Raw genomic sequence first — 27,535 nt, 5'->3', positions numbered from 1 at the left:
GACAATCATGTGTATATCTTTATACAAATACAAATACATTATATTTGTGTGATCAGTAAAATGAAGGCATATATATATATATATATATATATATATATATATATATATATATACACACCTGTTTTGATAATGAATGTCTTAGATAATATATTGTAGGAATCTTCGCACTCCAATAAATAATATATAATATATATATATATATATATATATATATATATATATATATATATATATATATATATATATATATATATATATGTATATATGTATGTATGTATGTATTATATATCTGATACGACTAAATTCAGTTATTTGATTGAATTTCAACTCCTTCCTGTTATTTTATTGTGTTGTAATATTGAATTAGTATTGAATGCTGTAGAATTTTGTAGCTTATTTCTATTATTGCAAGTTAGCTATTGCGCATGTATATACATTTACATGTGTGTGTTTGTGTGTGTATACGTGTGTGTGTGTGTGTGCGCACGCGCGTGTCTATGTATGTGTGAAGCGCAGACGTAGTTGTAAGGTAAAAAAAATTCTTCAGCCCCACTAACCTTAGGCTAGCGTTTCTGTTTGCCAGCTCAGGTCAAATTGTCCAACCCATTCCAGCATGGGAAACAGACATTAGAGGATGATAATGGTGATGATGTACATACACACACACGCACACACAAACACATATATGTATATAACCCTTCAATGCCTAGCATAAAGCCACCTCCCTCTCTAATGCAACCCAACTCATCCAAGTGGTCTTTGTGTTTGTCTTGCAAATTACTTGGTCACCTCACAAATACCTTTGCCATGAAAACAACACCCTGTACGCTCTGTAAAATGGGTGGCATCAGGAAGTGCATCCAATCATAGAAACCTGAGCAAAGCAGACATTAGAGCTCAACGGATTCTGTCTCTGTGTCCAATCCATGGCCGCATGGAAGAAGGATATCAAATGATATTAAAATATATTATCTATGCATGTTTTAAGTTGAGAAACAATTCTTGTTATATAAGAATTTCCAATGGTTGAATAAATTTTATTATACTATACTTCTCTAATTATTTATAACCATACACACACATACATACACACATATGTATACATATAATACACACGCACACAAGGTTGTCTCAAAGTAATGCAAAAATGAGCATAACATTTTTTGATCAGTTGACATGGGTTTTTCAAGTAGCACAAATTGGTAGAGCAACTTTTCTTTCTGTTCTTCATTGTAGGCAAATAATGGGAGCCAAGCAGAAGCAACATTCTGTCATTGAGTCTTTGATAAAGAAAGCGTTCAGACTGTCCAACATCAACAGAAGTCCACAGAATGTTTAAAAAAGATGATACCAATGATAAGATTGACATGTTCAAGTGGATGAAGAAGTTTAAAGAAGGGGGGAAAAAAACCCCATCATCGATGACAATCCAGGCAGTGAAACACCATCAACTGCAACCATTGACATGAATCACTGGCAAGTAGACAGACAGACAGACGAATCAGAATTCATGAACTTGTTGCACGACTGAACTGCAATCACACTGCACTACAGAAGATGATGGAAAACTTTAGGCATCAAAAAGTATTTGCAAAGTAGATACCTCAGCAATTGACACCCAATTTGAAGACGAGAAGGGTGGAAGTCTACTATGATCCACCTGAAGCATTTGTACCAATCAAGACACTTTCTCTTTCTTTTGATTTGGTGACAATGAATATAAGGTAGTAACATTTTTATGATCTGGGAATGAAAGCCCACTCCATGGAATGACATCACAGCCCTTCTCCAAGGTCTAAGAAGATCAAGAGCTAACAATCAGCAGAGAAAGTCTTGGTGACTGTTTTCCGGGATGAAAAGGGTGTGATTCTCCTTGACATTTTTTGTGACTTAACTGTAGCATGAAGAGTAAAAGGTGCATTGAGACACTCAAAAAGCATAGAGAGGCAATTAGGAGAAAGAAACCAAAAATGATTCGCATTCACTTTGACAAAGTGCAACCATACAGATCTTGGCAACAAACTAGGCTGGTCAGTGGTTCCCCCATCAACCCAGATCTGGAACCCTCCAGTTTTCACCTTCCAGTCCAATGGAAGACAATCTTCATGAGCAATGTTTTGATGACACAGATGAAATGAAAGTGGCTGTGAAGAGGCAGGTACAGCTATTACAACCATGCACACTAGAATCTTTTTTTCAAAGAGGATTCAAGAGTTGAGTTCAACAATGGTGCAGATGTATTACTTGTGATGAAGCCTAGGTCAAGTAAGGAGGAAGAATTACTCAACCAACATGTGCAGTTTGATCAAGCTATGTCATTTAATGAAAAAGTTATGCTTGCTTTTGCCTTACTTTCAATACAACCCTTATGTGTCTGTGTATATATGTATATATGTCAGTTCAGAGATCTAATAACCATAGACTTGCAAATTCTAACCATGAAAGCCAGTACTTCCTTTGCATATTTAAGCCTTTGGCAACTAAACCAGGAAATTTGCCAAACTTGCTTTCTTTGTGGAGAAGGTGATATTTAGGTCCCCTGCAGGATGAAAAACAAAACCTGAGAAAGGACAAATGAACCCAAGAGAGTCAATGATCATTTACTTGAGTGTATATATGCACATGCATATACATGTGTGTATATACATGTACATATACATGTGTGTATATACATGTACATATACATGTATGTATTTACAATTGTGATACTGATGATGCTTATTGAGCTAGAAACGTATTTACAACAGATTTGTATTATCCTTAATGAAATGCTAATTCTGGAGAATTATTGATTCCTTGGAACAATCTCTCTTTGTCATTCAAAGCTAATTGCAATTGCCGCTAGGTGTTTGTTCACATTCTCTCAAAGCAAAGAGAATTTCAGTAGATCAAAAATTTATCTTGAATGATAGTGTGCCTTTCTTTATCTTTGTTGTTCAAAGTAATGCCACCGGACACTTGGAGTTATTTCTTTTAGCTCATTTTGTGCGTGTGTGTGTGTGTATGAAAGGATGGCTGGCTGGCTGGCTGGCTGGATGGCTGGCTGGCTGGCTGGCTGGCTGGATGAATGGTACTCTCTTGGTTCAATAAGAATTCAGTTGTTCAATCATCTGGATGACCAGCTAAGTGAACTGACGTATATGTGGTTGAGTATTCCACAGATCTTTGGCATACTTCCCAGGCAGGATAAGCATGAAAGAGTGTGTAACGATGCTGTGCTTTTGAATTATGGGTACAAACAGGCTTCGATACAGTTCCTGTTTACTCAATTTCCCTCCCAAGATATAGATTGACCCAAAGTTATAGAAGATGACATCTTCCCAAGATGCTAAAGAGTGGGATCAAACCTGGAACCTCTTGGTTGTGAGACAAATCTCTTACCATTCAGCCATACTGTGAAAAATATAACTTATGATGTATCCTGTATGTGACTTATTACTATGTCATCAGTATAATTTTTACATTGGTTTTTCCATGTGGGCATGAATTAAATGAAACTCATTGGGGTAGATACTTCATGGCCGGAGGTTCTTCCAGTCACCAACCTTTATTTGATTTTCAAGTAAGACAGTTTTCATTCCACTGATTTTCCCATGTTTGCTGGATTACATTTGTTCAGGAGACATGTGGAATTGACAATCTCACACATATTCACACACATACACACAAATATACAATATGCCCTTTCTAATGCCAACCATTTTACACTCACAAAGCTTTGGTTGACCCAAGGCTACAGTAGAAGACACTTGCTCAAGATACTATACAGGGAGATATGCCTACACACAATAGCCATCTTTTCAGTTTATGTCTACCAAATTCATTTACAAGGCGTTCGCTGGCTCAGGGCAATAGTAAAAGGCACTTGCCCAAGGTGATGCACAGTCCCAAGGTGGGACTGAACCCAAAACCATGTGAAGCAAATTTCTTAACCACATAACGTCTGTGTCTATGTTTGAATGATAGCCTGTCGTGCACATGGCATTCAAAAGCAAGGGAGATAATCTCATACTAGTAATGTAGTGATGACTTCAGTTTTGAGTGTGCATGTGTGTGTGTGTGTGTGTGTGTGTGTGTGGTGTGCATGTATCTAATGGTTCTAATGTAAAACATTAGGAGTATAATCATAATGGTGCATATACTAAGTAAGTGATAAATAAATATAATATTAATATAAACAGAAAGTAAATATAAATGAAAGTGAATATTTTTTGAGATGATATATATAGTTATGAAATAACAGAGACAAGAAGAGTTCATATGCATAAGTGTTCCTATAAATTATTCTCTATAAAAGTCTTAAAGTTTCTTAGTTGGGGTAGTGGAGTTACTTCTGTTAGAAAGAGTTCTCAGAGGGGTCTGTATAGCATCTTATATAGTGATGTTACACAATGTGAAGATCTCAACAGATATCCATAAACTTATCAGATGGGTAGCACTACTGCAGCAGGGACTTGTGAAAGTGGTTGTGTGTTCCAAACATTCTGAATACATGCTTAGACACTCTTCCATCGCTTTCAAGCAAAGTCTGCCTTTCACTAAAGGGTATCTTTTACTTCCCTTAATGTTAGGTTTAAGTCTCCTATTCTCTATTTGACTGCATAACCTGAGTTGCTTTCTTTAAGCAACCATATGTATTTTGATAATGCTGTTGACAATCGTTTTCTTCATCTCTGAAGAAGGCAGTATGATTCCCATATTGTTGCTTGAATCTCCCCTCAGTCATTCCAATATAACTTTTGGTCTTAGTTTTTACCCATCTATTTTGGAAATTAGTACTCATTTAATTAGTGTTCATACAAACATGATGATATATATAATTGTATAATTGTCAATATCTATAATAAGCCTTCTTTTTGACATATTAAATGTTTATACTTACCAAAACCACAGCCACATGATAGGGTAGTAACCAGCAGGTGCATGCTAAATGCTGTTATCAGACAAAATTGGTGGGCAAACCAGCAGAGTGCTCATGCCAGTCATTATGTGAAATCACCAGTTAATGTCTACCTACCTGGTGGTTTGCTGTTGGCTGTTACTGTAGAACACAACACTATGCTTTGTACTTTAAATGTCAAGCAGATTATTCATGCAACATGCCATAGTGATCATACCACACCCACCACTGTTGATCACCTATCAACTACTGGTACTCAAGTATAACTCACCAACCATCCCACTCAACAAGCATCATGGAAGTTAATTGGTAATTTTCAAGGTATTTTTCTTTTACAAAAACAGTGTCTTCCATACTATAAAATAGTGTGTGTGTGTGTGTCTGTGTGTCATTTCTTTACTACCAACAAGGGGTGACACGCAGAAGGGACAAACAAGGACAGACAAATGGATTAAGTCGATTATATCGACCCCAGTGTGTAACTGGTACTTATTTAATCAACCCCGAAAGGATGCATGCAATGCACAATCACACACACACACATATGCCCATTCAACAAATCCCATCTGACCCCTGCAAGCATGGTAAATGATGGTGATGATGATTTCACTGAGTGTCAAGGTAATACATTTCTTGTGCACGTCTGCACACTCGTTTTTTTTGTTGTTTTTTTTTTCATTTATTCGAATTGACTATTTACTGCAAACTCACCACTGATTGTCCACATCCTTCTGACTGATTTGGAGTACATGATACGTGGATTTCTTGCTCTACCCTTGCATTACGCTACCCTTTGAACTGTCGTTACGTTCTGAGTTCAAATTCCGCCGAGGTGGGCTTTGCCTTTCATCCTTTTGGGGGGTCAATAAATCAGATACCAGTTGCATACTGGAGTTGATCTAATCGACTGCCCCCCCTCCCCCAAAATTTCGGGCCTTGTGCCTAGAGTAGAAAAAGATATGTATTTATATATATATCTATTAACCTATGTATCTAAGTTTTAGAATAGGTGCACATTACTGCATATAGCAAGAGGCAATTAAAATGACACTTTCATACACACATACACTCACCAAAGTGATTGTGATGATCACCATCGTTTTCCATGCTTGCATGGGTCAACTAGAACTTGTTAATGAACTTGTATATAAGTATGTAGCCATGCATTGCATGTATATGTGTGTGTGTATATATATATATGTGTGTGTGCGTGTGTGTGTATACATATATATATATATATATATATATATATATATATAAAGTAGCTGTATACTGCCAACTTAACGTGACAGTCCCAATAAGGGAATATACTACTGCTGTTTAGCCCTAGGAAGCCAGACCGCTTCTTATTAGGCCTTGACACATTTCCTGTGCCCTTATCCTTACGAGGGGGAGACAAACTCCTCCACACATATATATATATATATGCAACACACACACACACACACACGCGCGCGCGCGCGCGCGCGTGCGTATGCAAGCAATGCACGGCCATACACTGACACATGGCTGACAAGGAAATATCCAACTAGCAAATGAATAAATAAACAGATAAATAAATGATCGTCTGCTCCATTGCAGAAATCAGTGCACCAACTCCCCTCTTCTCGCGCAATAAGACTCAGCCATTCCGCATGTGTGAGACTATGAGTGGTGTTAGTACAGATATATGCATACACGATTATATATATCTATGCCTAAGTCTATAAATACAAGCTTAAGACACAAATGTTTGTGTTTGTTTGTGTTGTTAACGGGATTTATAAGTCCATGTATGAGCGGCGAGGAAGGGGGGATAGATTTTAGGTAAATATTTATGGGTTAGTACGTTGATATTATTCGTATTGAACATACCTACGATCAAAGGCATTCCAACCGTGACTGTCCGTTCTAGGACAGCATCAGTCTTTACTTTATTTTATTTTATTGAAAACAGCAAGGTATGATTTAAAGGAGATTTGGCTTCTATTTTTAGCTGGTCGAGTGAACACTTAGAGGGTCCCTCACTGGCTCGTGAGGGACATCGTTTGTGATGTATATTATATAGACAAGAGTTATATATATATATATATATATATATATATATCCGAAATCAGTTTCTCTTAAGTGTATTGAATATGTATCAGTCGTGTACATAATGAAGACACACACGTCTATAAAAAAATAAATATCGCATACATTGAATACATAAGCTCTGTGTGTGCGTATATGTGGTGTGGTGTGTGTGTGTGTGTGTATGATGCAACGCGTGTCTGTAATACAGTGTCTAATGAAGAAATTACAGCTGACATTCTAGCTGTGTGTCTGCGTGTGCTTGTATGTATGTGCGTGCGAGTGTCAGTATGTCCGTATCTGTAAATGAATGGAAGCTGTCAGCTTCAGAAGAAAGAAGAAGAAGAAAAAAGAGATAATTTAAAATAAAAAGAAGGGCATAAAAAGAGAAAGAAAAAATAAGCAAAACATAAAGCAGTCGAGAGAGAGACTGAATGATGATGATGTGTAGAGAAAGAGTGAAAAGCAGAGATTGGAAATGAAAGGAAGTAATAGACACAGAAGGATGATAAAATGACATGAAGAGAAAAGAAATGTCTCTCTTTGTCTCACATATATGTAAGTATGTTGTGTGTGTGTGTGTGTGTGTGTGTATGTGTGTGTGTGTGTATGTGTGTGTATGTGTGTGTGTGTGTACACATACATGCACATATAACATGATTATGTATAATTATATATATACGTATATATGTATAAATACATACATATATATATATATAATTATATATACGTATATATGTATAATTATATATATAAATATATACGTGCAATTATATGGATATATAATTATATATATATATATATATGCATATATATATATATATATATATATATATATATATATATATATATACATACATACATACATACATACACACACGTACGTACGTACAAACAAACAAACAATATACATACATATATACTATATAATGTACATCACGGTATCAATCTATCTAGCAATCTCTAATAATCTGTGTCTATCATTGTTAGACGAAAATAGAAGTTGGTGTCAGGACAGAAGATGAAAACGAAGACGAAGACAACGAAGGAAAAAGACTATAGAAGACTATACAAGAAGGAGATAACGACAGTGCTGGTGATGGTGATTGTGACAATGGTGGTGAGTCCTTGCTCACCGTGGTTGTCACTCGAGAAGAAATGGTACTCACGGCCTGGCTCCAGCTTCACCTGACAACTTTTCCATCAATTGTGTAACCTTGTGAAATCTTGGACAGAAAATGAAAGCCGAAACGGATAATTCAGGTCAGAGAGAGAGAGAGAGAGAAAGAGAGGGAGAGACAGAGAAAGAGAGAGAGGGGGAGGGGAGAGGAGGAATAAAGAAATGGAAAGTAGGAGAGTAAAAAAAGAGAGAAAAAGGGGGGGGGGGGGGGGGGGTAAATAAGTATTGGGAAATATAAAGAGAGTAAAAGATATAGACGGAGGGGGAAGAAAAACGAGCGTGCAAGTAAGAGGTGTGAGAGCAGACAGGGGTGTATAATAAGACGCGGATAGAGGAAGAGCAAGAGGGGAGGGGGAAATCGAACCGATAGAGATGGAGAACTAGGAGACAGAAGGGGAGGAGAAGAAGAGGGAGAAGGTGAGATCGAGGTAGAGACATAGAGACAGGGAAAGCGTAATAGTAAGCGAAGAGGGGGGAGACAGATAGGAAGGGAAAGGTTTTGCAAAGTGAAAGGAATAGAGGGAGGTAAGAGGAGTGGAACTGGCTCTAAAGAGAATTAGGTAAGAGGAAAGGCATAGAGGAAGGCGATCGAGGTGAGTGTGAGAATTAGATGAAGGGGAGGAGAGTGGAGTGAATACTTGATTAGAGTAACAGGCGAAGGGGAGTTATGTAGATATGTGTATGTTTGTAGACGAAAAGAGAGAAGAGAAAATGAAAGTAGGCTAGCGGAGACAGAGAGAGAGAGAAGGGAGAGATAGAGAAACAAAAATAGAGAGGAAGAAAGAAAGACTGACGGAAAAGAAAGATGTTTTAATAAGAACAATGAAGAAAAATTACAAAAAACAAGGGAATATAAAAAGTATTAAGGGAAAAATAAAGAATAAAATTAAAATGAAATAGAAAGATATATTGAATAAATAGTGAGTAAAACAGAGAAAATGAGTGCAAAAGAGAGAGAGAGAGAGAGACGTATTATTTATGTGGGTTCACTGGCTGTGACGTAGGAAACGTTGCTATGCGGTTGCTAACCACCAAATCAACAATGGTTGGTTGCCGTTCGCGCAGTGCTATGGATACTGCGCTTTCTGTCCCGAACACTGATTATATGTGTATGTGTGTATATGTATTATACTTATGTTTTTATGTGTGCGTGTATGTATCCGGATGTGTGAGGGTATAATATCGATAATGAAGTGTGTGAATGTGTGAGAGTGTATGTGTGTGTGTGTGTATGTGTGCTTATAATGTATGTGTATTAATTTATTTTTCTCCATATTCATAACAGACACACATACACATACATTTATAATCATACATACAAACAGAGCAATTAATGTGTAACTATTGGTCTCCTAGCACATTCTTGCTTTTCCTCAATTTCTTACTCCTTTATATACACATACACACACACATATATATATATAAAAAAACACACACACATACATACATAAACGTGTATGCGTATGTATGTATGTATGTATGTGCATGCGCGTGTCCAATACAATGCGAGTACATATAAACTAAGTCATTGACATTTCTTGATGGTTTTTTTTGTTCTTTTTTTTTTACCTGCTTGTGTCTTAAGACAAAATAAACAACCAGTTTTATGATAACAACGAAATTATTTTATGTTAAATCTCTTCTTTTTTTCTTTTTTTGTGTGTAGCAACTTTGGTACTCACCTCGTTCCTTTCCTCAATCTCATATACAAATTCTTTGGAAATCCTGATTGATAAAGACTTTTCTCTCTCTCTACACACACACATCAGTTGATAGCTGTCATTGTCTTGATTGTTTATCTTCTATCTATCTCTTTTTCTCATATTTGTGTGTGTATTTATATGTGCGTGTGTGTGTGTATTTATGTGCGTGTGTGTATGTGTATGCGCGCGCGTTGGAATGTGCGTAAATTCGGTTACAGAGAAGATACAAAAACATTCATTCACAAAAACACATACGCTTATATGTAAATTTATGTGTGTTTGTAAGTGAATGTGTAGGTGCACCCTTACGCTTGTGTGCCATCAATAGTATAGAGGAATAAAGGGAGAAGGGTGAAGAAAGAGGTGAGTGTGAGATGGAGAAAGAGTGAAAGTAGCAACAAAGAGTAGTGGGAGGTTTTTGGCGATTACTATAACATTATGAATGAAAATGTCGGTTTGTGAATATTCGTACATATAATTAATTCTTCAACAGAGGCTGGTTTCCACATCACTATTTTTGATGAAATGTGTAGCTTATGTATTTGTTACACCCGATGTTCTTCCTATAAATGCTGGTACTTCATATCAAATTGTATATTCTGTCTTACCTGGATCTTAAATTGTAAGAATTTCTACAATTTTCGTTTTTCTTTCGTAGTACGTCAGTCCTGTGTCACTTTCACGTAAAATCGTAGTAACGAGAGATTGTAAAATTAACCCCAGTTGCTAAACGTAAGACTTCGAATACGACATCTTCCATTAATTCACATGATAGCATTTCTTTGAATTGTCGACAAATCATCATCATTAACATAATCAAGAACTACTGCAGTCACATGTAGTAGCGTGACCATTGAGTAAAATGCGTTATCCAATAGCTCTAGTAATAGTATTTGTAGTAGTTCCATTCATTCATTCATTCGAACATTCATTCATTCAGTTGTTCCAAACTATTCATTCATAGGTTTGTTCTTACGATTATAGTTGCAAGTAGGAAAGTATGTGCCCATAGCCTGTCTTAGCCAAATTGCAGTTATGGTGACGGAGTTGAAGGTGGTGGTGGTGGGTATTGGAAGCGTGGGATGGTTGGATGGAAGTGGAATTAGTGCTGTTAACGTTTCATTTTGAAGAATTGAAGTGTTGGTCCAATTAACTGATGGAAATACATGGACGGGGAAGGTAGTTTGGATTAAGAAAAATCAACCACGGGAGTAGCGTTTAAATTAATGAAGAGGGGCTGATTAAAACAAAAGAAATGCTGTTTTTAACTCCCGTTTTTGATGATATCAGATTATTTTCTCCATGTTGATTAATTAAAGCAAAAAAAAAAAACAAAAAAAAAGAAAACGAAAAACCTCTCTTTTGATGTTGTTTAACACCAGGTTCTCTCTGATCGAGGTATTCCAACCGTGACCATCCCATATATTTGAGGGTAGGTAGAGCTACATTATTTAATGTCCTTCCATTTTTTTTAAAGACATTATGGTGTATTTTAAGGTAAAATTTAGCTACTATTTCTAGCATGTTGAGTGATCATTAGAGACTTGTGTTACTTTTGATGTCTGACGTTGTTGTTGTCTAGTGTCAGCAGTGATCGAACAGAAGCGTTCCAACCGTGATCATCTCGAACACTATTCATTATACACTGTATCTAGAAATACATTATCTGACGTGTCCCTCTTTTTGTAGGACGATAGGGTACGATTTTGGGACGACTTGGTTGCTATTTCTGTTTGGTGTTCTTTTGTTCATCTACTGATCAAAGACGTTCCATTTGTGACCATCCTGTCTTTAGAGGGTTATCTAGAACTGCCTTATACAATAGACATTTTTAAGACGGTGTTGTTTGAAGGTGATTTAGCTACTATTTTTAGCAGGTCGAGAACCACGTAGAGGTTCGCTCTTTGATATATTAAAATGGCAAAATACATAAATCATTTTTGCACTACAGATCTAATGGCACTCGTGGTTTAGTGTGGTCCATAAACGCACACATAGAGGTACATTAAGGTGCTTCATTATGCTTTGTTTAAGACAATTTAATATCAATGAATATTTAAATGTCTTACATATTATACACATATAAATACACGCAAACGCACGTTCACACACATATGTACGCATGTATGTATATATGTATATATGTATGTATGTATGTATGTATGTGTGTGTGTATATATGTTTGTATGTATGTACGTATGTATGTACGTATGTGTGTATATAAGTATGTATGTATGTGTTTGTGTGTGTATATATGTATGTATGTCATTGGTCAGTTTATTTCAAGATTTCTTGCCAATAGACAGAGAGGTTTTTAACCTAGATTCAAGGCTCCTTTATTGGAATTCCAACATCAATAACAGGGTATGTATTTATGTACGTATGTATTTATGTATGTATGTATGTATTTATGTATGTATGTATGTCATTGTTCAGTTTTATTTCATGATTTCTTACCAATACAGAAAGAGCCGGTTTCTAACCTAGATTCAAGGCTCCTTCTTTGGAATTTCAACATCAACAACAGGGTATGTGTATGTATGTATGCATGTATGTATATATGATGTATATATGTATGTATGTATGTGTGTATCTATGTATAATCACTAAAAAAGTATCTGTATAAACTCAGTTACATAGAATTTCCTAAAACACTCACTAATAAGGGAACACAAATGTTTATATACTAACAGCACTAAAGGGGGAAGGATGAAAAAACAGTGTGTATGTATTATGTAATAAATAAGACAGTTTAGTGTGTACGTGTAAATATATGTGTGTGTGTGTGTGTGAATACCTGGAAGGTAGTCATTTATATAAATTAGATAAATTTTATTTTCTCTACTCTTCTTTGTATTAAGTCTTTTTCTTTTTCTTTTTGTTAGTCTTGGATATAATCCGCGAACCGTTCATTATTAGTGCAAGATTCAATGGCATCAACTAATCTCTCCGCTTTAAACTGTTGGTCTTTTACCCAAATCAAAAATCATTGTTATATTACTATTTGCAGCTCTTGTGGTCAATAAAGAAATTATTACAATCATTTTTAATATATACATACATATGTATGTGTGTATATATCTTTATCTTTTACTTACTTCAGTCATTAGACTGCGGCCATGCCGGGGCACCTCTTAATGTGTGTGTATATATATATATATATATATATATATATACACACATACATACATTGTCTTAATAACTGATGAAAAATGCCTAGAAGCATTCAGCTCCGCTATTTGAAACTCAGTATTATGATGACAACTTACAGATTGTCCTATATATACATATATATATATATATATATATATATATATATATATATATATATATATATATAGAGAGAGAGAGAGAGAGAGAGAGAGAGAGAGAGAGAGAGAAAGAGAGAGAGAGAGAAAGTGAGAGAGAGACAGACAGACAGACATACCGATACACATACATACATGTATTTCGTTTTTGGTTTGCAAGATTCTTTATGTGAATTCGTGTGTTGAAGCATATTTTATTTTTTGTCTGGGGAGAGTCGTTCTCTTTTAGTGCTTTATTAATACAACACACTCACCGGTTCGATTTCCACTCATTTACTTATTAATTTTTTTGTAAAATTTTCGTTGAGTCTTGCAACCTTTTCATATATTCGTTAGAAAAAATATATAAGTAAACGAGTGGAAATCGAACCGGTGACTGTGTTAAGTAATAAGGCACTAAAAGAGAAGACCCTCCCCAGACACAATAAGATAGATAGATAGATAGATAGATAGATAGATAGATAGATAGATAGATAGATCGCCGAAGGCCAATTTTCATATGGAGAATTTGTTTTGTTCTTTTTACCGTCGCGTTAACCACGATCAAACATAGACCGACCACCTACGATCAAAGGCATTCTAACCATGACCGTCTCCTCTTGTCAGACAGTTTCTCTTATACTGCATTATCCAATATACCCTTCCGTTCATTTTCATTTTTATTTACGATGTGATTTGAAAGAGACTTTTAGCAGGTTGCGTGATCGATCACATAGAGAACCTTATGGTACTCAGCGGTTTCTGCTAACTGTACCCCACACACACACACACACTACTCCACCCCCACCTACACGTACATATACGGAATAGATGTACTTGCGCAAACAAACGTGATGAACCTCTGTGCGGTCGCTCCAGCTGCTAGAACTAACAACTAAATCTTCTTTAAATCACATCTTAACATCTTAAGAGGAAAAAAAAAATGCGGAGAGGGAAAACAACATTGGTCAATATAGTCTTCGATATACGAAAACGACAGGATTTTCTCAGCTAGAACATCTTTAATCTTAGAGGTGTTCATTCAGAGCTGACTTGGGATCTATGAACAGTAATCACAACAAAAACGACTGTTGTTTAACCCAGGTCAACTATTATCAATAAGGAAAGAAAGACATTCCGGCTCCAAATTTTTCAGGAATATATCTAGAACTACATAATCCTTTGATGAAAAGGCATTCTTGCTTTATTACTTTTAGAAGTGCGTCTAAGACTATATTATCCAATATCTCTCTCTCCTCCTCACCATTTAATATGGTAGAGTTCGATTTGGATAAGATTTTGCTGCTATTTCTAGCAAATCGAGTGACCACGTATGGGATCTCTTATTGGCTCTTGTATACAAGTAGGACAGTTATTCAAAACAAAATATTTGTATTAATCCTGTAATGTCTGAATAAATTTAATGCTAAGATATTTCTTCATGTTTCTCAATCCCTGAAAAGTGTATACATTTTTGGGGTGGACTCTGTATATATGTTGCGTGAGTGTATGTGTGCGTTTCTGTCTCTTTGTCTTGATTTCATGTGACAGTTGTACACGAGAGTCAACATCATACAAGCAGTATCCTTTGTTTCCAATCTTCTGTGAAGATATGCCTCGCTTGGAAATACATAAGGCAATGGGAAGGGCATCTAGGTATAGGAAATCTGCCCCAATAAATTCCATCTAATTCATGCGAATTGGGAAATTCAGCCATTAAAGCAATGGTGATAATGATGATTACACACACACACACACACACATATATAACAGGCTCTTTTCAGTTTTTGTCTACCAAAACCACTCACAAGGTTTGATGAAATAGTAGAAGACACTTACCGAAGGAGCAAGGAGTCACACAGTGTGACTGAACCCAAGGCCATGTGGTTGGGAAGCAAACTTCTTAACCATGTATATTTAACTTTTTCTTTTCTTTCTACTTTCAGATTCTGAACAGTTCTATAAAGATAACCATACATAGAACATGTGGCTAGCTGAGATTTGATCCATTTCCACTGGTCTTGTGTCTCAGTTGTTACTGACTAAGATATGCTGCCACATTGACCTGGTCATTGTCATTGGCTAATTCCAGGTGAGCCCCGACTGAACAAATCTAGCATCAGAGGTATTTCATACCAGCTATGACTATCCTATTCTTCACTCTGGCAGTATAATTTGACGGATCTTTGGCTGTTATTTTGTTTAAAAAATATAAGATTGTGGAAGTCTCGAAGTAGCAAATGGATTTAGGAATATTACTGTTTCAAACCATAATATAAAGAACTAAAAGGAAAATTTGAAAAATCATTAATAAAAAAAGAGATCAAATTTCATCATACTTATGTTTTTATTATAATATATGAATTTGTATGTACATGAGTGCATATAATATTTTGGTACCTCAAAGTTTTATACAGCTGATGTTAGCAAAAGTGTACTCATGAGCAAGTCTGAAATAATTGCCAATTCTGAGATATATATATATGTATATATGAGTCAAGTAAAATTGTTGTTGTGGCTGACGCCAGTACCGCCTGGCATCAAATGTAAAAGGCACCATTTGAGCATGGCCAATGCCAGTGCCACCGGACTGACTCCCATGCCGGTGACACATAAAAAGCACCATTTGAGTGTGGCCAATGCCAGTATCGCCTGACTGGCTCCCATGCCAGTGGTACGTAAAAAGCACCATTCAAACATGGTCGATGCTAGTATCGCCTGACTGGCTCTCATGCCAGTGGCATGTAAAAAGCACCCACTACACTTTGGAGTGGTTGGTATTAGGAAGGGCATCCACCTGTAGAAACCTTGCCAGATCAGATTGGTGCCTGGTGCAGCCTCCTGGCTTGCCAGTCCTCAGTCAAACCATTCAATCTATGCCAGCATGGAAAGCGGACATTAAACGATGATGATGAACAACATCATCATCATCGTCATATATATACATATATATATATATACACACACACACATGAAATCTATGTCTGATATTACCTTTTTTAATCAAAAGAAACTGAAATTGAAGGGAAATAACAACGGACAGCTAATAATTTTGAGTCTAAGGGAAGTAACTGTTATTATTGCTAACGAAGCTGATCAAGAATAAAACCACAAAACATTCATCTAAAGGTAAAGAATATATGCAGGTTCGCTAACAATTGCACTTAATCTTAGAGGCTGTGATGGACATAAATATCAAGGCCACAAATTTGTTTGAAAATAAAAGTGAAATAGACTGGTTATTTTATGTAGAAGAGAAATAACTTTTCAAGTATTGCACCTAGTTGTGTATTTCTATAAAATTTATATTTATGAACGTTTGCATCTTGTTCTGCTTATATTTTTTAAAACTTTACAGAGAGAGAGAGAGGGACGCAGGCGTTACTGTATGGTTAAGAAGTTTACTTCCTAACCACATGGTCTTCTACTATGGACCCAGACAGGCCAAAGTCTTGTGATTTACATTCCATACACCAGCTTAACCCTTCTACTATCACATTTCTGCTGAAATGCGCACCATTTTTTTTTTTTTTTTTTCAATTAATTTTGAAAATAATGTAGAATTTAGTAAAATAACTTTGTCATTATCAAGCTGATGTTTTGAACATAAATTAACATGTAATTTTGATGGAAAGTTTTCAGATCAGATCACTGTATCATAGAATCAGGTGCAATCTCAGATGAGTTGGTATCAAAAGCGTTAATAATGGCAAATTTATTTTTACTAAATTCTTGACCATTTTCAAAATTAATTCAAACAAAGGCAATATATTTCAACAGAAATTTAGTAACGAAATGGGTTAATGATAACTTTGTTAACAGTGAAGCAAGAATGAAGAATGTAATACCTGCATCCAATTGCATATGGGTGGACCACAAGGAGGGCTATGTTGCAAAACAAACCTCATTTGGTCACATCCCATGAGAATATCTTGGTCAGCCTATCAACATTCCAGCTGACCAAAAAGGGGTTAATGATAAATTTGTTAACAGTGAAGCAAGTATGTAATGCCAGTATCCAATTGCATTTGAACTGGGTGTCCATTCAATTGATAACCAATAATCATTTCCTCCAGAAGGTCCAGTGATGTGGTGGTTTGTGTGCCTCAATGACCATTACCAAAAGAATTTCATGTGTTGGAATGGACTATCAACACTGTGAGGCATGAAGGCATTCGGTACAGGTCGCATATACTGAGGAGTGGCTGATTCATATTTGTAAAGACAAAGGAAAATCATTTGATTTGTGCCAAGATTAAAGACCTCTCACAAACATAGCATGCTTGGTTCTTCTCTGGTGAGAAAATCCTTGGCCAAGATCAAAGTCTACCATGGTAATGTGCAGATCTTTCTAATGGCTGCAGAGTGATACACACTAAATTTCCAGCAGCTGTGATGGGTTTAGAAGTTGTGAGTAATGAAGGTCATGTCATGCCACCTCACATCTTTCTACAGGGTTTTAGAATTAATGCAGCAGGATATGTTGAGGTGCTGGAGACAGTTGTTTAAGCCTACGATGAATGAAGTATGCAATGGAAGTTTATATATGCTTCATCAAGACTCAGAACCTTCTCACAATGTCCTCATAACACAAGATTGGATGTCAGACAATGTTTACAACCATGGAATACCAAATTTCTGATCTTCAGAAATTTGCCAGATTTAAATCCCTCCATTTGGAACATTGTTGAAGGGAGACAAACAGCATTGTCACAATATCATAGCTTCACTGAACGCTGCGATTGTCCAAGTAATATCTGAAATGAATAAAGAATGCTAGGTGAGAGCATGTCGACAATTCTAGTCCCATTGAAGCAGTTATTGAAGCTGAAGGTTGATACATAGAATTATCTCATATGAATGCTTATCAAGAACATTTGCACAATTATTTTATTAAAACGCATTTGGTTTTTGCTAGATTAAAGTTGTTTTATTAAATTTCCAAACATGTCCTCAAATACCTCTCTCACACTGCATTGTTATCAATATATAACAATAATTTTTTATCCCACAAATTCAGACAATGTGTGTGTGTGTGTGTGAGTGTGAATTTAAAAACACATATCATAAGATACATAAGCATAAGTAAACACATAATCCGCAGGTTTTTAATAACATGTGGATGAGAGAAGCTGTTGTCTGAAACCACTGAGATAAACAAGCAGTTTAAAAAAGGATTATCCTCAAATTACTTATATGCTGCAAGCCAGTTTAGACATGGTGAATACGGTGGTTTACGTATTCCCAGGAGCTGTCCTCTGATGCGGATAAGTTTACCACAGGTACTACTCACAAATGAAACATTCTCATCCATAAGTAATAGATATCTTTATCTAATAACTTTGTTGATATCCATAAATAACAGATATGATTAACTAAAAATTTTGTGCTGGGTTTTGTGGAATTAAGTAATGGATTATTATTGTTGCATGTTAAAGAAATTCATAAATATCATCTTCCTACACAGTTCATCTTCCTACACAGTGCTATTTATCTGGCTATCATCTTCCTACACAATTTTATTTATTTGGCTATCAGAAGGTACACTTTCTGTACATATTAGTCTATGTTTAGATTAATTTATCTTAGTTCTTTCTTTATCACTTTACTTGTTTATTTCTATATATGTGCTTCTTTCAATCTATGTATCTCTTTTATTTTTTTAGTATTTATGAATTTTTATTTTACACTATTGTTACAGCATACTTAACATAAATATTCCACATTATTCTATGCCTCTGTAAGCTAAAATGTTTTTCTATGCTTTTGCCAATCAGTTTATATTAGTTGTTTGTATACACATACACACACACACACATATATATATATATATATGTAGCTTATTTAAGTCAATCCATTAGCCTGTTACTCTGGAGTTTCCATGAAGTATTGCCGCTTCTTAATATAAGTCAAACCTGCCTGGTCTGACTTGTCTAACGAAATGGTGGCATGGGCATACCATGGAAATTCCAGAGTAATATATCACGGGACTGATTAAAATAAACTGCTGCATTCTATGTTCTTTTGTTAACCTATCATATTGTCATGACATTGCATCTGCTAATCCTGAGGAAACCACTCCATCTTATACCCTCCAGCTACTTTTGTGATTCATACAGATGTATATTTTATGGTTGATCTTACCTAGTCCAAGAGCTATCTACCCACCATCTTTCTGCATATCCATTTATATCACTCTAACACACTTTTTAATGTTATTTCTTCCTTTTTTCTCTCTCTCTCTCTCTCTCTCACATACATAAATGTGCATTGATCTTCTTGTGTTTTTTGCACGGATTATGTGCATCAAGACATGCAGGATGGATGTATGCAAGTATTATGAATGCATGCATCTGTAGAGCTTGTGAAACCAAATATGTGTGTGCATCTATGCAAACGTCTATGCATGTGTGTGTTTGTCAATGTGTGCATATGTATGTGTATCCATGTCTCTGTGAGTACAAGCGTAAATGTGTGTGTGTCCACGTGTACATGCCTCTGTGTGTGTGTGTGTGTGTATTTCTATGTAGTTGTTAATGTGTGTAGATACATAGCGATATGCATGTATCTCACTGTGTACAGTGTGAGCTTATTAATGTTCTGTGTGTGTGTGTGTGTGTGTGTGTGTGTGCATGTGTGTGTGCATGTGTGTGTGTGTGTGTGTGTGTGTGTGTGTGTGTGTGTATGTTGGTCTGCCTACCTGTTTATTTCACATGTAAATGACTGTCCACTTTCACTGTCTTGTCGTCCCTATCTTCAGTCTTTTTGCCCCACAACCACAATTAAATGATGGTTTAAGGAAACAGGGAAGGGATTATATTTTACCTGTTTCAGTCCCAGTTAAGATACATTCTTGCTTTTTTATATTATATTATCAAGCCAATAAGGTATTACCCGGGACCACCTGACCCCTACAAGAAACAGCAGCCGAAGAGCCAAATCTCTTTCAAATTGCATTCTGCCATCTTAAAGAAAAAGAGGACGCATTAGATAATGTAGTCTGATATCTCTAAACAGATGAGATGGTCACAGCTGGCATGCATTTGGTCATAGGTATGCATGATCAAAGTTAACCTGGGGTTAAAAACGAAATAGACTGTCAGGGTATTTCAAGGTTAAAAACGAAATAGACTGTCAAGGTATTTTGTTCATCACGAGACTAATTCAGCCCTTTCTTTTATAAAGAAGGAAAATTAATCCCTTCTTAGGGGGTTAGTCTTCAGTTTAATTCAACCATTTACAATGCAGCAATTTTTGTCTCTTGTTTAACATAGCCTTTTGGTGTTGGTTGCTTTTGTTGGTTGTTGTACAGTTTTACTGATGCTTTTTTTTTTTAATTAATATTTTAGTATTAATTTAAATATTTGAATATATTAATATTTGAATATTGATACTGATTTCAAATTTCGGGTGAGCCTGCCAGCATGGAAGGAGGACATTAAACAATAAAATAACCAAAACTTTTACAAAATATTTTTTTTTGTTATTTCATAAAAACTGTACTTCAAAAGGCAAGAGTTTATCCATAGATTTTGCAGTAACAATGAGATAATTTCACATGAATTGCATGGTAAACTATTGAAACAAATTCTTTTGAACGAGATTTTATTTCTTGTTAATTCCATCTTTAACAAATGTCAATCTATTATTCCATTTACTAAATAAATTATCTTTTTTCAGAAGTTCAGAAATTTTTATGCTGTTCTTTTAAAAAAAGATGACTAAATTGTTGAAGAGCTGCACATGGAAAATAGTGTCCTTTTTTGTTCTGTTACACCCTATTGCAATTTGTGGTATCGAAACAACTATCAAAGAGACAACAGGTAATAGTAAAGGCTTTGATAAATCATTATATTTCTGTATTTATGAGATGAATTATGAAATAGATCTTATGAGACTAAGATATCAAAGTTTAACAAAAACTGACACAATGGAAGTTGCAATAAGAATAATTCAGTTTTAACTCTTTTATTACAACTCTTATCCATGTGTAAGCACTTATCTACTGACTAACAAAGGATACAAGCTCCCTACAGCAAGCGAGGGTGCTTCACATGGCTAAGAATCATTTTGACTCTTATTTCTAGCAATGCTGATGCTGACTAACACCCTTAGTCATTTCAGTGATGTCTATGGTTGTGCCTTTCAGCTGTAAATTGCAAATAACCACCTTAATAATTTATACATACATACATACACATATATACATACATACATACGTATATATAAATGCATGAGTTGTATCTTTGTGTTTGCTCCTACAACTGTTTCACAACTGGTATCGGTTTGTTTACATCCACATAACATGGTGGTTCGGCAAAATAGATGTAGTGGTGGGGTACAAACACAAACACATACAAGCCCATATATACGCAATGAGTTTCCACACAGTTTCTATCTACCAAATTCACTTGATCGAGGTACTGAACAGTAGGACTGAACAGTAGGACTGAACTCTAAACCACATGGTTGCAAAGCAAGCTTTTTAACTACAAAGCCATGCCTTCACCACTATACTATTTCAGGGGCTATTTTCATATTATATGCATCACAGATAGATATAAGAAGATTAAGTAACATATTACAAAAAGACAAGCAGATGCATTAAGACTTGAATAAATAGAATAGGTTCAGATATGCAAATACAATAAGACATGTGTATGTCAAAGGAAGACATAGTTATGTACTATAAGACATAGGTAGATTAACAATAATAGACAAGAATGTTACAGTAAGATGTTGATTGACGTGAATAACTAATCAAATCAATGGAGATTATAGCATGTTCCTTTCACTTAGTGACTCGTTCTAAAAACATCTTTAAATATCACTTCTCTAACTACAATTAACAGAGATATGAACGATTTCTTTCTTTTCATGTAGCTATCAACAACAGTACAACATCTTTGGATGCAGCCTATGATATATCCAAATTATCTCAAAGCAAGTATGTGGCACAAACACCATACATACAGAACTGTAAGTATTTTTGCATATTTGATCATAGATAGAGATATGATATGACTAAAAAGAAGTAAAAAATCAGCTTCCCATTATGTCATATGAAGTATGTTATGGTTTTTAACACAATATGTCTATAAAAGGATTTTTTCCAGACGAAAACCACAGCTTCTGTCATTTCAACTACACACATTAAATATGTTGAATTGATTAATAGAGTTCTTTTTTACTAAAGACTTGCTTCTATTGCTTGATTCAAACATTTTCCGGTTTATGCTGAGCCTTTTCAAACCAGCTTATACCGTGTGACTGACCAAACTGTCAGATGTTGTTACACATCGCAGATCACAATGTACTTTGTATCATTTTAGTCTTCGAAAGATGTCACCTCGCTGGCTAGATGAGCAGACCAACATTCCCTGCTGATCAAAAGGGGGACTGGAGCAACATGAAACATGAAATGAAGTGTTTCGCTCAAGAACATGTCTGAGGACATGTCTTCATTAGCCGGGTCCTGAAGGGTCTGTTTCATGCCAAGAGGGAGCAAGTGATAGGATGCTGAATTTAAACACTACAAGACATGTGATTTGATGACTTGAGAATTCTTCCAGTCTAATTAGTACTTTATCAAGCAAGAAAAGATGAACAGCAAAGATAGCCTTGGTAAGATTTGAACTCAGAGAGCAGAAAGCGGGAAAAAAAATACCAGAAGGCATTTTATCCAATACACTAATGACTTTGCCAATTTCCCACCTTTTATGAGGATTAGTTTAATTTGATTTAATACTTGGGATTGACCCAGTTAGCTACCAGCCTTCCCCTTACAAAAATTAGTCTTAAACCTATTTTAAAGAAATAAGTGTTTCTTTGGGGGGGGCGTGTGTGTGTGTGTGTGTGTGTGTGTGTGCATGTGTAACGAGAGAAAAAGTATGAGGTATGTCAGCATGTGTTAACTGAATATGTGTACTGAACAGCCATACACACAACCTTATATGTAATCTGCTATATAATCACATATGATGAATGACAATACATGCTATTCTCATTTGAATGACTTATATCACTTCATCACAGACTCAATAGCATATGCAGGTCAATGTGGAGACTACTTTTTGGTGCCACCAAACTGTACTTATGAAGTATCAGTCAACTTTGGTATTCATGAACAAGATCTTGGCAACCTCTACTGTGTTCTCACATTCCTGGCACTCGGAGGGTCTAGGAGGAAGTTTTGCCTTAATGTTACCAAAATCCATCTCACAGAAGACATGGACATCTATGTTTTCGAAGGTGAAAATATGGAATATCCTGAACTCTACCAACATATTATTCGGGTAAGAATTCTATTTCCCTCAATTATTTTCACCATCAGCATTCTTCTAGCACTTTCCATGCTAGTATAAGTTGAATTAGGTTTGCACCAATAGCATGGCTGTTGGGTGGGGGTGAAGGAGCAGTCTATGCTGAGTGATGCTTTTATAGAGGCAACGAGCATTTTTGGGCCTGCTGCACAGGAGACAGATGGGGTGGGGACACTCAAGGGCTGCTTTGGATGGCAAACACCCAAGCTATGTTACTGAGTTGCATTGTAGGATATCACCATCTTTGTGATCATGTGTCATCTCATTTGAGAGACCAAACTTCTTGAAATCTGTTTCACCATTTCCTTTTCATGTTTTTTGCCTTGATCTTATACTCTGCTTTTCATTCATGATGATATTACACATCTGACAAAGTTTCATGAATACTCATTTCATTTTTCTCCAGCAAAATCTTCATCCAATGCCTGTCTCACTAAACAGACTCATTCTTCTTAAACACACTTTATACAGCCTGCCTTTTTGCACACAGAGAGAACCACTTTATCACAAACAGAGGTAACAATAATCCACTGAATTCCATCTGCTACTTTCCTTTTTACCTTACTAACTATACTTTCGCTACAACTCTCTAACATTTAATTATATCACCTGGGCAGTAGATACATTTTGCATTTTGTTTTTACGTGATTTTTCTCCTTTCTAGCATTGTTTCTTTTTATATTCTAGAAAGACAAAAAGTAGTCACCATAGCTTTCTTAGACATGGTTAGTAAGAGGAATCTCATGGTCACTTGCCTTGTGCAGATTTCTGAGATATAACATCGTTATCAATATCATTTAATGTCCACTTTATCATTCTTGTATGGGTCAGACACAGTTTGTAGAGGCAGATTTTCTATAATGAGATGCCCCACCTGTCATCAACCTTTACCTGTTTACAAGTAAGATAATATTTACCCATGGTTAGGTTTTTCACAAAAGACCAGAAATGAACAACAGCACTTGTATGACGGTGATGCTTGTTTACAACAATGTTGTCAAGACAGCGGTACATACACACACATGAACTTCTTTCAGTTTCCATCCACCAAGTCCACTTTCCCAAAGTGCTGCATGGTGAGACTGAACCTGAACCCAGGTGGTTGCAAAGCAAGCTTCTTAACCACACAGCCATGCTTGTACCTGCAAATAAGTTACACAACTAAATGCAATAAGGTTTTTAACCTAACATGTTACAAAAGATCCAGTCTATCTCTCCTTTCATTTCTATATCTTCCGTCTCAACTACAAATCAATACAAAGTCATTTCTTGCATATCCATTATTTTCAGCACTTAACCAACAAAGAGGGACCACAGATATTCTGCACCAACACAAACACACTCAGTGTTCGGTTTGAGTACCCAATCCTAAAAGGCAGTCTCTCTCCTGATGTGGAATTCAAAGTTATACCAACAGATGATGGTCAGTTCTTTTTATATTAATAACACAATATGCAGTTTGTTTTTTCTTGAGTGGTAGATACATCATGCAACCCAGTTTAACACTACCTCCTCACCCCCAGATCACTTTAGTACTTTGGCTTTATGCAAATTCTTCATACTACCAGCTTGGAAATAAACCTTGAAGATTCCTCTTGGCCATAACTGGTACATCTAATAAACTAAAAGTCTACAGCTCTTTTCTTTAGTGGTACTCATGAAAGGAAATGACTGCTTCAAGAACTTTGAAATGGACAATCAAAGCTACTACCGAGTGGTAACCTGGCCAGACAGCACTGACCATCATGCATCCTGGGGTGGTTGTTTCTTAACCTTTGTGCGTGAATCATCAGGAACAATGTGTGTACAGTTTTTGAACTTCTACATTGGAAAAGACAGCAATGACGTCAGCCTTACATTTTTGGTAGGAGATAACATCCCGATGATGGTAAATATTCTGTTAATATCTCTTATTTTCATCTTTTGCTTATTTCAGTCAATAGGGTACTGTAACCATGCTGGGGGCACCACCTTGAAGGGTCTTAGTCAAACAGATCAACCCCAGTACTAATTTTCAAAGTGTGATATTTATTCTATTAGTCTCTTTTGTTGAACTGCTAAATTACTGGGGACTTAAACAAACCAACACCAGTCATCAAGCAGTAGGTGGGGAACAATAAGAAACAAAGTGTCTGGTTATTAAGAACAAAATAATATAACTTTCATGACATAAAAAAGCTTACAAGAATATTAAATAGTTTATACATTATCACAAGAGAAAAATCTGAAATCTCTGAGAAATATAAAACCAAATAAAAGGAAGTTTTAAATAACAAAAACATACACCTTCAAAGTGAATAATAATAATAATAATAATCTTTGTTTCTTTATCATTATTTCCAGTCACTGAATGTCAACAGCAGTTTTCCAAATGCCACTTTTTGTACACCTACCAAGCTTCTTTTTGTTGAATTACGTCAAAAGGTTACATTTGTTAAGCAGTTAAGAGACTACAATTTTGTGTTTCTTGTCACTGCCGAAACCCTTGAAAGTAAGTAAATGTGTCTTTAGACAGCCATTGAGTTTTTTTTTTTTTTACATCTATTTTTCCATGCTAGCTTGGGTTACACGAATATGTTACTGAGGCATCGCTTCACAGCCGGATGCCCCAGCTGTTACTAACCCTTATTTGTTTATTAAATAAGGGATCTTTTATCTCACACATTATCAAATGTGCAAAGCCGGTGGATGATTTGTTAACTGGTGAAATGACCACAATGTCACCACTTATAGCTTGGCGATTTTTGGAGAAGCTCAAACATAAACAAACACCAGACTCAAAAATGTATGTACACATCTAACATCCTTTTCATATTTCTGTTGATCATTTTCAGTCACTAAATATTCATTTAAAAATAGGTTTTACACAAAACAGAAATTGACAAAACAAATAAAGCACTTCCTCCCATCACTTCTCCCAAATATTTTTTTTTCTTCTGTTTTGTTAAAAATAATCCATTCTAGAAAGAAAACATCATATAACCCAGCTAAAAATGTGTTCCTCACACAATATATTGATATAGAACTAGAAATGATGTTTGCATAAAGCAATTCTGTGTGTCACTACTAAATTGTCACAGTTCAAGTCATCACAAACCAAGTCTATATATATGTCTTTTTAACCCTTGTAAAATTAAAGGATAAATTTAACCCTTTTCATACCAACCCACCTGAGATTACCCCCCCCCCCACCTTAGTTCAATGGTACAAATTTTCTGTTTTAAAATTATCTAAATTAAAACCTTCCATCAAAATTTATGTTAATTTATGTGCTAAACATCCTGTTAAATGAAACAAAGCTATTTAAATAAATTCAATATTTTAAGAATTAATTGAAGCAAAGTCAATGTATTTTCAATGGAAACATGGTAACAAAACATGAACACGCATACATTTAAACATATAGCTTCTGTTAACACTTTCTAAACTTCCTATCATTTCAGATGGCTCCCAGACAAGTTGGAGTGTATCAACATTACTATTGATAAGCGTTGCTGTTATTTTAAACTTTTACCTAAATGGCTGTGAGGAACGTTAACTTTTATCAAAATTAACTCAAGGAAACTGGAAGAAACATCATCTCCTGTATATTTTTTGTCTATAATAAATTCATTACAGTATCTTTCAGCATTGGCCCTGTTCTTTGAATGGAAGGAGATAAAAGGACTAATGATGATGGTAATGATGATAATAGTGGTGGTGGTGTTGGTGGTTTTGGTGGTGGTGGTGGTGGTGATGATGATCTGCCACCACTAAAAAGCAATAATTTCTTTAAATGTGACAAAGCAAAGGACATGGAGACATAATGAGGACAAATTACAAAAATGGTCAGGGTTTATGCATAATAAATTAATAAATTATGAAAAGCAAAAGTATACAAAGAGAAGGAAATGAAATGCCCCAACAGAGATCAGTCAATGAAGGGTCAATGAAGGAACCCACACATCCAGATGGATGAAATGCCACTAAGCATTTTGCCCAGTGTGCTAACAATTTTGTCAGCTTACCACTTTACTGGCTTAATTAATATTATCACTGCCTTAAGGTAGCAAGCTGGCAGAATCGCTTCTGTGCCAGAAAAAATGCTTAGC

The 27,535-nt window shown here is 35.6% G+C and overlaps 2 protein-coding genes across 9 annotated transcripts in view; one reads left to right on the top strand and one right to left on the bottom strand.

The window, feature by feature from the left end:
* LOC106874755 (uncharacterized) overlaps window positions 1-9,943 on the bottom strand; it is a 75,318-nt gene extending 65,375 nt beyond the window's left edge. The window contains exon 1 of one of the 3 annotated variants that reach the window (XM_014922594.3): window positions 9,815-9,943. The gene's annotated coding sequence lies outside the window, so the exon portion shown is untranslated. Of the gene's footprint in view, window positions 1-8,121; window positions 8,258-9,814 lie in introns of those variants that run through there. The other 2 variants (XM_014922592.3, XM_089337990.1) reach the window with 2 other exon arrangements.
* A 376-nt stretch (window positions 9,944-10,319) lies between these two features.
* LOC106874765 (uncharacterized) lies at window positions 10,320-27,066 on the top strand. Of its 6 annotated transcripts, XM_052974956.2 has the most exons (9): window positions 10,943-11,267; window positions 15,069-15,214; window positions 20,803-20,945; window positions 22,006-22,101; window positions 23,158-23,417; window positions 24,735-24,867; window positions 25,094-25,332; window positions 25,788-25,935; window positions 26,888-27,066. In XM_052974956.2, exons 3-9 carry the CDS (start codon window positions 20,840-20,842, stop codon window positions 26,980-26,982), a joined length of 1,077 nt encoding a protein of 358 aa, XP_052830916.1. In that variant the 5' UTR covers window positions 10,943-11,267; window positions 15,069-15,214; window positions 20,803-20,839; the 3' UTR covers window positions 26,983-27,066. The 6 variants fall into 6 exon arrangements, with proteins under 6 accessions (XP_089194119.1, XP_052830916.1, XP_014778101.1 ...); XM_089337993.1 differs by lacking the exons at window positions 10,943-11,267; window positions 15,069-15,214 and adding an exon at window positions 10,320-10,457; XM_014922615.3 differs by lacking the exons at window positions 10,943-11,267; window positions 15,069-15,214 and adding an exon at window positions 18,255-18,404 and having other exon boundaries at window positions 20,806-20,945.
* Window positions 27,067-27,535: the final 469 nt, after the last annotated feature.

Source organism: Octopus bimaculoides, chromosome 20 (assembly GCF_046866305.1).
Source record: "Octopus bimaculoides isolate indiv1 chromosome 20, ASM4686630v1, whole genome shotgun sequence".
NCBI classification, from domain to species: Eukaryota; Metazoa; Mollusca; class Cephalopoda; order Octopoda; family Octopodidae; genus Octopus; species Octopus bimaculoides.
The sequence above is the reverse complement of the archived record's forward strand: the minus strand, read 5'-3'. Positions and strand labels throughout refer to the sequence as shown.

What these genes read in the sequence shown, in the direction of transcription:
- LOC106874765 (XM_089337993.1), top strand. Translation starts at nt 20,840, where the DNA reads ATGACTAAATTGTTGAAGAGCTGCACATGGAAAATAGTGTCCTTTTTT. An exon ending in AGTTATACCAACAGATGATG is followed by an intron (nt 24,868 to 25,093) that starts GTCAGTTCTTTT and finishes TCTTTTCTTTAG; the next exon opens with TGGTACTCATGAAAGGAAAT. An exon ending in CACTGCCGAAACCCTTGAAA is followed by an intron (nt 25,936 to 26,887) that starts GTAAGTAAATGT and finishes CTATCATTTCAG; the next exon opens with ATGGCTCCCAGACAAGTTGG.